Raw genomic sequence first — 13,266 nt, forward strand, 5'->3', positions numbered from 1 at the left:
CTATAATATCATAACTATGCTGTTAATGACAGAAGGGTTTATGAATCTTTATGTGGTGTTTTATTAAGGAGTGATGTACGGTAGCTCTTATGGGGGGAACATTCATAAGAAAGTATTGTCCAGATTTTTGACCACTTCTGTTCTCACGGTTCATTTTAGTCACCACCGGAGTCACGACTGTCTGTCTGTATTTTATTATTTCCAGAACAAGCCTCCGTACTGCGCTGCCCGAATCTGAGCGTAAGAGCGTCCGTGTTAGAGCGTCTTCCCGAGTGATCGTGTGCCACGGCATTTCCAAAGCAGAATTCATGGTGACCGAGCATGATTATTACTTAAGCTGGTATTGAAAATGATCAGTGACCCCTCAAAGAACCTCGTTGAAGCGGTTTCGCATTTCAGCGTGGAAAACCTGGGAAACGGTTTTCATGGAAACGTGGCTCGGCTGTACCGAAGCACAGCAGAACATCGCGCATTACACAGCCTCCACCTGGCAGCTCTACCCTCATTACCGCACCTCACACGCTTAATGTCCCTCACACCGCCGGCCCGGGAATTAAAGGCGCTGCAGCGTGAGGTGCGTGGACGAGAGAGGGATTGTGGGATACAGTAGGTCGGCCCGGGAATGGTATTCCATTTCGGTTCTGTCAATTCGGGAAGTGCGCCGAAAATCAATTGGTTCGCAGGGGATAATCCCGGCGGAACGCCGCGGGCGTATTTTCACTTGCGAATGGAATTCCCATTGATTTCCGGAATCTGCTGAATTGAACGCCCGTGCTGTTTGATGGGCGTTTTTTTTTTTTTTTTCTGGGCTCTGCTCATTTCCTGAAAGGGCTGAGGGGAAATGGAGGTGACCCCCAGGCCCGAGTCCCTGTGGGAGCTTCAGGAGTCCAGCGCTCCGCCTGCGGCAGCTCACCACCGCAGTACCTGTCACCCGCTCAGCCCTAAAACCCTCTCTCTCTCCCTCCCCCTCTCTCTGTCTCTCTCTCTCCCTCTCCCTCTCTCTCTCTCTCTCTCTCTCTGTCTCTCTCTCTCTCCCTCCCCCTCTCTCTGTCTCTCTCTCTCCCTCTCCCTCTCTCTGTCTCTCTCTCTCTCTCTCATTCTCTCTCTCTCCCTCCCCCTCTCTCTGTCTCTCTCTCTCATTCTCTTTCTCTCTCCCTCCCCCCTCTCTTTCTCATTCTCTCTCTCTCTCTCCCTCCCCCTCTCACTGTCTCTCTCTCGCTCCCTCCCTCTCTCTCTCTCCCTCCCCCTCTCTGTCTCTCTCTCCCTCCCTCCCTCTCTCTCCTCCCCCTCTCTCTCTCTCTCTCTCTCTTTTTTTGCTCAGGAGAACAGGAGGAACACTCTGTTGCGCTGTGTCAATCATGTGTCTGCCTCACAGCATGTCTTGCATGTCTTTCTTTGTTATGCAGATTTACTGATATTTACGGCCGGGCCGTTTATCAGTAATCAGTGGCCTGTGTGTGTGTGTGTGTGTGTGTGTGTGTGTGTATTTTACATTGTGTTTTATACGTATGATGTAAGTAGGACATATGGTCCCCACATCTACTGTAACACAAAGGGAGTAGTTTGATAAATGACTGAGGGTAAAATATGAATATAGTTTATAGTTTTCATTAGTGTTTACAGAGGTATGCTTGTTTCATGTTATGATGCATTAAGCACATAGCCGTGTGTGTGTGTGTGTGTGTGCGCGTGTTTGCGCAAGGCTAATGAAAGACAGTCGTTCCCATAGCGTTAGCATTCTTTCGAAGATCATAGCATAGCCAGTTCATGCATCTTTGCTGCTTTGCTAACTGAGGGCTATTGCATGTTACCCCGTGACGTAGCTGCTTTGCGTGAGGCGTTTTCGCGTCCGTTTCTGGGCTAAGAGGCTTTAGCCGCCGTGGCACGGCACGTTCAGACGGTCGAGCCGATGGGATTCCCATGTCGTTTTCTTCCTAGCTGATCGTTCTTATGTTTAATGTATGCCTCGGAAAAGGAAACGAAAGGCCCGAGTCTTTAATTTAGGTTAATCTGCGCAGATAAAAAGGTTCTGCTTTTACACGACTTATCTGCCTGGAAAGAGCCCCCTGGTGTTTCAGACGTCGGGGTGAAATCGCGGCGTTCGTTAAACGAAGCGGGGCGCTCGGTACCGAAACCCTGAAAGAGTCGAGCGAACCTTTTATCAGGCGCGGAGCGGTCAGCGCTGTGCTGCCTGGACAGCAGCGGGGAAATGGACGTCAGTTTTAAAGGGGTGGAGGAGAGCGGAGATGCTTAAATTCTTTGGGACAGTCGGTTTTCGGGCGCGCCGACTCCCCGGATAGAAACGCGCGGCCCGAAAATGTCTTTCGCTTTTCCGAACCGGTTCACGACGAGCGTAAACTCGCCCGCCGTTTGCCCGAAAGCTTTTTTTTTGTTTGTTTGTTAGTTTTTTTTTTTTTTGTTTGTTTGGTTTTTTTTTTTTTTTTTTTGGTCAGGAGCAATTTCTGTGAGATCGGGAAAGGGGGAAAAGCTAAGTATGGGACACAAACAAAAGGAAAATAAAAATGAAAAACGGCGGAGGGGAGGCTTTGAGGTCGCGCTGCTGGCTGGATGTGACGCTGGGGACCGCTGTGGGGCTCTTAGGTACAGACAGGCTCGGTGGAGCTTCGATACGGCGCTGCCTGTGCCGTTGCTACACCATAACATTACACGTAGTCGGGATATATCGCCTTTAAGAAACAAAGGCGTTTGAGATGACATGGAGTTATGTCTACGGTAGCATCGGTTGGGCTGGTAGACCCATTCACCCGAGAGTAAAATAGTAAACTCAAGCATGCGCTTGCAGAGCCTGAAATGTCATATTTAGCCTCTGCTTCGGGCCCCCAGCTGCACTGGTACCCCCCCAACTCACTGCCCTACTGTGAGGTACCCGAGGCTGTGAACTCTTTTCCCATAACAAAAAAAATATGTACTGTAGCCGGCCTGGTCAGTGCAGCATATTTCAACACCGTTGCATTGTTATTTAAACATGGTTTATGGACAGCCTGGTGTAATGTGGTTTATGGGCAGCCTGGTCTGAAGTGGTTTATGGAGAACTTCCATCTATCTATCATATCTATATCTATCTCACTCTCCTCCATACACACACACACAAACACACACACAAACACAATACCTGATGTATCTCTGGAACTTATCAGTTGCAGCTCTAAAGTTTCTCTAACTTCTTGGACTTTTGAATACAATTTCAACAAAACTGGCTGAAGGGTTTCCCAGTATGAATACATCTAACAAAGAAGGGCGTTAGCCTTTTACTGTGAGAGATTTTTTACTCTTCTGTAAAAACTCTTCTGTTAAAAAAAACAAAACAAAAGAGTGCTGAACTTCTGCACTATTAGTGTAACTTTTTCCCCCTCAACATTTCGCCTCCTCTGCCCACGTTCTTACGTGTTTGGCAAAACGCTTTCTGACAGGGAGATATTCTGGAGGACTGTGGGAAACCGTAACGGCTAATTATGCTCCGCCGCGCGCTTTTGACCTGGTCAGGACTCTCTCTCTCTCTCTCTCTCTCTCTCTCTCTCTCTCTCTCTCTCCCTCCCTCTCTCCCCCTCTCTCTCTCTCTCTCTCTCTCCCCCCTCTCTCTCTCTCTCTCTCTCTCTCTCTCTCTCCCCCTCTCTCTCTCTCTCTCTCTCTCTCTCCCTCCCTCTCTCTCTCTCTCTCTCTCTCTCTCTCTCTCTCTCTCTCTCTCTCTCTCTCTCTCTCCCGCCGCGGTCTCGACGCGCGGCGTTCGGTCCGTGTGAGCCGCGCAGACGAGGGCGGGCCCCGTCGTTCCCTGCGTCGGTGAAGGTTTCTCTGTTCTGCAGTCGAACCGTTTTATTGGAGTTTTTTTCGTAATGCGTGGGCTGGCTAATGCTGATGTTTTTGTGTGTCTTTCCCTGCGCTGCAGAAAAAATGTGACGCGTCTTGGGTTCTTTAACGCCAAGCCACACGCGGGAGGGTTTTTAGTCGGCTGCTTTGATTGGGTCAGAAGGTCAGACTCGTGGTTGGTGCTGAGCCGCGGTTGGGTCAGGACGAAATGATGCGTGCGAGTCTGGGTTTGTTACCAAAATAACCATTAATATTCAAGCGCAGCCGTTGTGAGTACAAGCAAGGCCATGATGGGTACAAAGGGGCTGGTGTGTTTGATGCGGTAATGCATTTATCAACTCAGCCACTAGGAGGCGAGATTCTCCAAAGGTTTGGGTTATATGGGAGACCTGGGGGTTTTTCACAAAGCAGGATTGCTGAGTTAGCTGGATAACTGCTCTGAGTAAAACCCGGAACACTCCCAAATCTGGAACATGGACTGAAGTAAAAACAGGACCCTTGTTGTGCAGTATTCATCCCTCTTAGACTTGTATATTATTTATAATATATTATTTTTTTTCTACCACAGAGAATTATGCTTTTTTTGCCAGTGATCAAGAGAAAAAATACAGTGTAATGTCAAAATGAAAACCTATTTCCACACATTGATTGAAATGAATTAAAAATATAAAACAAAACACGTTTTGGGGTTTGGCTGGACCTGCCCACCTGACTCCTTTTTTCAGTGTCCATTAGAATAGAATAGAATAGAATAGGATAGAACTTAATTGTCCAACAACAGGCAGAAATTTGTCTTTGGTCTCACCAGAAATGGAAATATGTACATGAAAACAAAACACAGTACAGTCACACCACGTCTTAATGCAGAATACAACGAAAAGAAGTGGTTGAGTTTCGGGTCTTTTGTGTTGTACTGTTCTGGTACAGCAGTAATCAGTGCATGGGTAGAGTGGCGCCGTGTCATAAAAAACGAATAGATTCCAGCGCAGGTTCATTTGCAGGAGAGGCAGGTGTCCTCCCGGTGGAGATATAGCTCAGAGTTATTTACGCCCGTGTGAGGGTCGAGTCTCCGTGACAACGTCGAACACGGCTAATAAAAAGCGCGTTAGCGCCCCTGCGCGTAGCGCCACAGCGCCTTCGGAAAACCCGCAGCCCATCGCTCGACGCGGCGCTCGTCTGGGCTAGCAGAGGAAAAGCAAAGTGTAATTGGGACGGGCTTCCGTATGGAAGACGCGGGGGCTGGCCTTAAGTCAGTCAGGGGCATTTTGCATGAGATTTACCCCCCCCACACGCATTTGGCGAGTAGTGGATGTACTTCCCTGTCCGATAAATCAGAGGTGTGGTAATGGACTGGCCCTGATCCAGGCCCTTCTCTCTGTGTGTTTGATGGCAGGGGCGGTCCTTTTATTTAAAAAGGCTCTTTAAGAGACCGTTTGTCGCGTCCGATTCACGGCCAAGTCCTGGGAGGGCGCAGGGGAGGAAGAGGAGGAGGAGGATCTTCACGATGCAGTTTCCTTCACCGGGTCGGTGATCTCGCCCCGGCCTGCCTCCACGCCACACGGTTAAAAATCCTTACAGAATGTAACATTCACACTCAGCCACCTATACGATCATTCACCTACAGCGAGCGCCATTTTGTGTGATTCGTCGTGAGAGAGATTTGGAGCTTTAGACTCGGGAGCAACTTTCACAGTGTCGACAACAAACGGATTTACACCAAAACCTTAAAAAGCCCTCTAAGCCCTCCAGAGAGGGCATTCCTCCCGGATTGGCCCGTTGCTATATCCCACGAAGCGGAGGGAGCGTCTCGTAACAGATTCTGCGGCTGCCGCGGTCGTACGGAGCCGAGCCGCTCCCCTTTCTGTTAGCGGCGCGATGGCGGGAAACAGACGCCTCGCGCCGTCCGCCGGGTTTCCCGGGGCCGTCGCCTGCCGCCGGTCCCCCGGAATGAAAGGGGGCCCACTTGTTTGCAGATAAGACGCTGTAATCACAATACTACAGAAAAAGAAGGACTCCTGATTTAACTCAATTTATATGTAAATGTAATATTTGCGGTATAATGAGCTTTTAGTGTCATGTCTGCGTCGGCCGGGTTTGTTTGCTTCACTGTACGAAAACGGTAACTGCAATCAGTGTCATTACCTGATTCTCTAGACTGCCGGAGATTTGCATATGCTTATTCTTACTTCTTTTCTTCCCCGAGTAGTTATTGGATAAGCTCGTTTTGCTCTGGATCTTACATCTGTTATATTAGCTCTACTCGAGATGTGTTTGCCTGCTTCGTCTGATAGGAGAGGACACGCTGTAGCGGCATCGAAATCTTCCGGAAAAAAAGGCCAAAGCCAATTTCTAAATATGTACTTTGGCTTCGAAGGCGAGCTCAGTTGTTTGGCAGTTTCCACTAGTTTTTTTAAAATGTATTTATTTAAAAGCTGCAGTGCTCTCTGGCTGTGTAGGACCTTGGTTTTAATTGGAGTTTTGTGGCCCTGTAATACACACTCGTACGCATCATTGTGCAGTGAGCCAATGGCCTGTGACTTGTTTACGGACTCGGCCAGTCAGCGTTTTTTAGCGGGCGCGCTGGCCAGCCAGCCCGAGGAGGCTGCAGGCTCAGCCGGCCGCGGTACCGACACGCCGAGTCTCAGGACAGCCCCTTCGGGCTCCGCCCCCCCCCCCGCGGCGAAGCGTACTCAAAGGTCACCGAGAGTCTGCCCCGCACTGCGTGACATGCGCTGCCCCTGTGCATCGTGGGATGCCGAGGCGATATGAGCGCCTCCGGCTGTCCGCTTAATGGCCGACGAGCGCCCGTTTCCCCGCGTCGCGCTAGCCCGCGCTCGCCGCGCTAATTTCCATGGAAACGGGCTGTAAAGGTGTGTTATCATAAGCCTCGGGTGCGCGTGGGATGGGGTTCGGGAGGTGGGGGGGGTTGGGGGGGGGATCATTTGGCCGTTCGGAGCTCCGCGGCTGCGACAGCTCGGCGGTAAAAGGGCTGGCGTGGCTCCGCCCCCGAGCGGCACGCCGGGTCCAGACCGCTGTAATGAAGTCACGTCCCGCGCCGCGCCGAGGGTAATTACCCCGATGCAGCGGCCCGCTCTCTGAGGCAGCGGCCCGCTCTCTGAGGCACCGCTCGCACGGCGCCGCCCCGTCAGGGGCGCAGAGACACGCAGGCCCGAGCGTAGTCTTTTTCGGCGCGCCCCCCCCGGGGGGACATCGAGAGTCAAGATCAGTGATTAAGAAAGTCTGCTAAACGAGGGCAAATCAAAGGGAGGGAGGAGAGCGCGGCTCCCGGCCCCGGCCCTCTACAGCGCTGCAACGGGGGCGTCTCTCCAGAGGACATCCGCGCGAGAAGGTGGCGTTTTTTGAAGATGTGCGCCGTCTCCGGGGCGACGGCGTATTAATTCAATTCGTTTTTCGCGTTCCCGGAGAACGCTCTCGCCGGTCTGTTCTTGAACGGCGGTCCGGCAGGATTTGGCAGTTAATTCCATTTCCGTTTCGCTCGATTCATGAAATGAATTGAAATGAACTTCCTGAATCGAAAAGTTTCCGTAAAAACATTCTTCTGTTTGTAGGATTTGTCTTAGGAGCCCCAAAAGGCCAGGGGAGCCCCAACAAGCCAGTGTTGACTCCTCTCTCTTTCTCTCTCTCCTTCTCCGTCCATTTTCCCGCCTAGTGTAACTGCAGCAAGGACATGGTGAAGATCTCCATGGACCCCTTCGTCAAGAAGTTCCAGCCGGACCGCTACCAGGTGTGGAAGCAGGGCAAGGACGCCTGCGTCCTGGACCACTCCCGGCCCACCCCCGGCTCCACCCCCGAGCTGCAGAGCTGGCTGCACCGCCGAAAACGGGCCCGCCCCTCCGCCCCCAGGTAGGCCCGCCCCTTTCGCCCCTCCCTCGCGTTACATCACATCACGTCGCTCGGTTTCGGCAAGCAGCAGGTTTCATCCTGATCGATTATCACAGTGTCGGGGAAGTGAGTGTTAAGTAAAATATGTTTCATTTCTGATTCCAGCAGTTTTAACTGCTAGCACCCTCATGTGATCTTTGGCACTCTGAATACTGAACACAAGTGCATCCATCATTTAAAACCCCTTACTTGTTCAATATGTAGCATAAATGTGTTTGATCTAATGTGGTTATTATTATCAAAGACATCAATTATCAATTGAATCCCCAAATTCATTTCTAGGCAGAACAACCTGTTGGATTAATTTTTTATCAGAATGTACGACTCAAAACCAGACGGGACACCCCCTCCTCCCCTGGCCCAGCATGCTGAATAAACAGGGAGGATCCAAGGAGTACTGATTTCCTCCCTTTTATACAGGCAAATGGTGCCCAGGCAAATGGTGAATTAGAGACCCAGAAACAGATTACAGATTACACAGTGCCCCAGCTGGGAATCGAACCCACAACCCCAGAGTTATAAGCCCAGTTCCCTAACCACTATAACACACATTGTTTTTGAATTCAGCTGGTGGTAGCTTTTTTTTTTAAAGAGAATAAAAGGATAATTTTTTTGTGTGTATTTTTTCTCATTTTAATTACCATGTTTTAATTTGCATTATTCGGGGATCTAACTGCCTTTGAAAGCATTAAGACCTCACAGAAAGATGGTTGAAAATGCTTAAATCCCAGTGTCCTTGAAAATGAACATTTTTTTTTTATTACCACAAGCAAAATACATCCATCTTACTTGCTAATTCACTACAGTGATGTCACTTACTATCAAGCCTCGAAATATCAGTGTGCTGATCATTCTGTTGTAACTAATTGGACCCCCTCATTGGTTTGTATTTTAACTCCTCTACCAAAGGTCATCGTTCGCTGGAGAGGGCTGTGGGGACCTTCATAGATGCACAATGTTTTTGAATTCATACTGCAGTGCAGTCAAAGTATCCCTGACTACGCATCAAAGACAGATCCTTGTAAATGGTGCCTTTACCCTTAAATCATCATTGAAACGTCACAGAATATTTAATATTCTGTAAAATAATATAAAATAATATAAAATATATTATATTTTGCTTGATAGACACTGTAATCCAGTGTAGCTTCTGTATCGTTCCTGGCAGTTTTAAACGGAATTGTTACCGGTGGAGTCCGGTAAGCTGATTAAAGGCATTACCAAGGGTTCAAACGCAGAACCTTCCGGTTATGAGTAAAGCCTGACTGCTGGTCCAAACTGACCGGCGCACTTATGCAAGGGATGACCTGCGAAATGCTCCGATTTGCCCAGGGAATGCGTGTGTGTGGGGTAGGGTGTGTTACAGGATGCAAGGAGGCGGGGGTCTGTGACGCCGTCTGCGTCTGCAGCACGCGCGTTTGATGCATGGGCTACGTGCTAATGCCCGCGCAGCGGAGTCAGCAGCCGCAGATTAGTGAGAGGGAGGGAGGGAGAGAGAGAGAGGGGACGAGCAAGAGGGAGAGAGAGAGAGAGAGCAAGCATGAGAGAGAGAGAAATAGAGGGAGAACGAGAGAGGGCGAGCAAGCGGGAGAGAGAGGGCACAGAGAGAAAGAGAGGGGGAGAGAGAGAGAGCAAGAGGGAAAGAGTGCACCAGAGGGGGAGAGAGAGCAGGCAAGAGGGAGAGAGAGAACAGAGAACAAGAGAGAGGGGGCAGAGAAAAAGAGAGGAAGAGAGCGAGAAAATGAGAAAGAGCAAAAAATGAGGAAATGCATGAGAAAGAGAGAAGAGCGAAAAACAGTTGTAGAGGAGAGAAAGAGTGACAGGGAGAGGGAGAGGTAGGATTCTGCGCGGGGTGGGGGGTGGTAGGCAGGGATTCCATTTGGATGCAAATGAGACGCGTGCCCTCCGGCTGTACCCCTGCGGCGATGGCGCGGGGGTCACCGCTCGATTCCGCCACACCCGTTTGGCGGAGAATGGGCTCCGGCCCCAAAATCGCCTCCCGGATTGCGCCTCTGACAGAGGTGGGGCCCGGGGTCGGGAAGCGCGGGGACGGAGCGGGACCCCCCCCCCCCCCCCCCCTCCCCCCCACCCCCCCCCCATTGGACAGGGGCCTGCCTAAGGGCACTCTGCGCCCCCCCCCCCCCCCTTGCGCCTCCCCCCGTGTTCGGCACACCGCTTCCCCAGGCTAATGTCAGAGAGGCCGCGCTTCGCCGTGCCAATTTATTTCCTCCATCGTTTGTGGCTGCGGCGCCCTCTCCTGTGTAATTACATCGCCCTTAGAAGACAAAGACCCCGTAAGTGACTCATCCGGCGAACGCTGCGGATTAGCCCTGCTCCGCGCCGCCGCCGTCCCACCGCTCCGACCGCTCATCTGTGAGCTGGGACTGATCGCCGGGTTTCAGAGTGTGAGAGAGAGGGAGGGAGAGGGAGAGAGAGAGGGAGAGGGAGAGGGAGAGAGAGAGAGAGGGAGAGAGAGAGGGAGGGAGAGAGAGAGAGAGGGAGGGAGGGAGAGAGAGAGAGAGAGACAGAGGGAGAGGGAGAGAGAGAGAGATGGGGAGAGGGGGAGAGAGAGACAAAGAAAGACAGAGGTAAAGGAAGAGAGAGAGAGAGAGAGAGAGCAACAGAGGGATGGGGAGAGACAGAGAGCAAGAGAGAGAGAGAGAGAGGGAGGGAGACAGAGAGAGAGTGTTGCCTTCATTTAACCCGCGCTCATTTGAAAGGGAATTTCCTTTGACGAGGAACGCTGACCCCAAACCTCAGAGGTCTTGCAGCTTTTCTTTCTTCTTTTCCGAGCCGTATTCCCAAATCGCCAGCCGTCACATGATACGAGGTCATCTTGCTTCCTTGTGTTTAAGTCGTCCTGCCTCTGCATGTCGTAACTGGCCCTCACACATGTATTCGGTTCACTGATGTAGTGCAGTGCTTAGGGAACTGACCTTGCAATTCAGAGGTTGCAGGTTTGATTCCTAGATTGTTGTTGTAGATATCCAGTGTCTATATTGCTTCCTGAAAATATCCAGCTGTATTAATGGTTTAATACAATTAATGAATAAATAAATATAAGCTGTGTTCTTTTGATAAGTGCTAAATCCCTAAATATATATATTTGTATTTTCAGTTGTAATTTAAATACAGGTTTGATTTAAAAAATGGAAAGCTTCACTAACTTTCAGGATACCATAAAAATGAGATCTCATTAAAATTATTAAATAATTTAAAACTATAGCATGCCTGCCTGCTCTCTGCAGAACGTTCCGGAACTCAGCTTCCTGTCCGCGAACCCAGAAGCACGCGGCTGAGAAAGGGCACGGATCCCAGCGGGGCGCGACCTCACGCCGCGGCGCGATCGCACCGGCGAAGCGGGGGCTGGCTCTGGAAACGGGCGAACGGGAACGGAGGGTCACCTGACGGGGGGGGGGGGGGGTCCTCCGCGGGGAAATTTCCCGCTCCCCGGTTCTCGCTCCCGGCTTGGGCGGAGGCCCTCTGCTGCAGGCGCGAGGGAACGTCGGTCGGTTGCGTTCGGGGATCTTCCTGAGGTTTAAACGCGCGGGATTGACAAACCGCCCTCGCGGCCGGAGAGCTCTCCCCGTGTGGCGCCTGCTGTCCTTCCCCGGTCCCTGTGAGGGAAGCGAAAACGAAACGAAAACAGAAAGCGAACGCGTAGAAAAGCCGCAGGGTTCCGGGAGGAGGTTCGCCCGCGGCGGGACGCGGTTGAGAACGCCGTGCGGTCAGGGGACGCGGCTTCCTGTTGCCCTGTTGCCGCGAGCGCCGAGCCGTTGCAGCCCGCCCCTGTGCTCTGGCCTCCCGCGTCTCTCACTGCCGTGGCTCTCCGGTATCAGCGATGCTATGGGAGCCGAGCTGAAGGTCGAGACTTTATTTTCCACCTGTCTTACTCTCGGCTGCCTGTAAAACCCAGCAGTGTTTCCAGCGCTGTATTTCCTCTGTGGCTTCATTTGGACAGTTCTGATGTTGTAGGGCTATATTTTCTGTGGGCCTCTGTGTACAGGTCTGTAGTAGTGTTGTATTGTGGCAGTGCAGTGGTCTCCAACCCTGGTCCTGGAGAGCTACAGGGTCTGCTGGTTTTTGTTTTCACCTTAAAATCAGCACCGAATTGAGACCCAAGACACCAGGTGAGTTGAGTTAACTGTGTAATCAACTGCTCTAATTGATTCATGAAGTGCAGGGTCACTATGAAAACCAGCAGACCCTGTAGCTCTCCAGGACCAGGGTTGGAGACCTCTGGTGTAGTGTGTTCTGTTGGTCTACAATTAGTACACAGATGTATCTCATGTATAGTGTCCCATTTATTTATATTTATTTATTTATGTATTTACTTTAGAGGTAGGAAAATGGTGGGCACTGTTGGGCTGAATGGCCTGTTCTTGTCATTAAGCTATGTTACGTTATGTTAGTCAATTGATAGACAGTATCTATAATGGGCAGTAATATACCACAACACTGCAGCGCATAATGATTTAGAGCTGTCTCACCAAACCCCAAAGGCAGGGTATTTTAAAAGAGTAACGCTGTTCTTTTCCAGATGGAATGTGATACTGTATAAATGTGTGTGTGTGCGTGTGCGTATGTGTGTGTGTGTGTGTGTATATATATATATATATATATAAGCCTTGTCATCTTTCTGTGTTTGCTGCTAATTGGAAGTTGGAATAGGGGAAGGAGTGGTAATTGTGAGAAGGTTTAATTTCATTAATAATTGCCTTTGTCCGTTCTGCTCCCGTAAACAGCATGAGTCTGATTCATTAAAAGCAGTCGAGCATCCCGTCTCCCGGTCTTCATAAGTATAACGATGCCTCTGCAGTCATCTGCGGAGAGAGCCTCCCCGTCTGCAGCGCTACCGGTCTGCACCAGCCCCACTTCTTAAAGCGGGGAAAAGAACCCTTTTTCCTTCTGAAGTTCGTCTCGTTTTCAGAAAGCGAGACTGCGGACGTCCCTCGGTGTGGTTTAATTGCTGTACTTGCGGTGTTGCCGCGGCGGTGTTTGCTGATGCGGGTTCCGAGCGCTCGATGTGCATCTGTTTTCCGCGTCTCCTGTTCCCGGGAAGCGGGATGGCATTGTCGAGGGGCGGCACTCGATACGCTGCATTAACACGGCCTTTCTGAACACCGCTATTAAACTCGGAGATTTAATTCAGCCTGGGCTTACTTTACTAAGCCTGCTCTCACGTATAACTTTATCAGACTGCAATATAGGACACAGGCTAAAGAAGACTTAATTACTTTTGCGTGTTTTGTTTGGTCCAACTGTAGTATAGTATAGTATAGTATAGTACATCGTCCTGCTCAAGAATAAAATAAATATGGAGACCCCAATTCAAATAAAAGTGGTTGAATTTTTTAATGATGAAGCCTTATATATCTTACAATTTTATTTAGCTGCATTATGTAAAATATGGCGTCATGACATAACCGTTTAACGCACTTTAAGCCTAAGGTGTTAAAGTAATACACTATGTGTATAAATTTGTTCATCCTGTATGTCATGGAGTTAGCGCAGTTTAATAAGACTGTTTAGTGGGCG

General features: G+C 50.3%; 1 protein-coding gene across 4 annotated transcripts in view; it reads left to right on the forward strand.

Annotated features, from left to right (window-relative positions):
- The window catches only part of LOC118231574 (lysine-specific demethylase 4C-like), a 133,016-nt gene that overhangs the window by 59,450 nt on the left and 60,300 nt on the right, over nt 1-13,266 (forward strand). For all 4 annotated transcript variants that reach the window (XM_035425503.1, XM_035425505.1, XM_035425504.1 and 1 more), the window contains exon 9: nt 7,496-7,689. In XM_035425503.1, coding sequence (XP_035281394.1) covers nt 7,496-7,689 — 194 coding nt within the window. The remainder of the gene's footprint in view (nt 1-7,495; nt 7,690-13,266) is intronic.

The sequence above is a fragment of the Anguilla anguilla genome, chromosome 7 (assembly GCF_013347855.1).
Source record: "Anguilla anguilla isolate fAngAng1 chromosome 7, fAngAng1.pri, whole genome shotgun sequence".
NCBI classification, from domain to species: domain Eukaryota; kingdom Metazoa; phylum Chordata; class Actinopteri; order Anguilliformes; family Anguillidae; genus Anguilla; species Anguilla anguilla.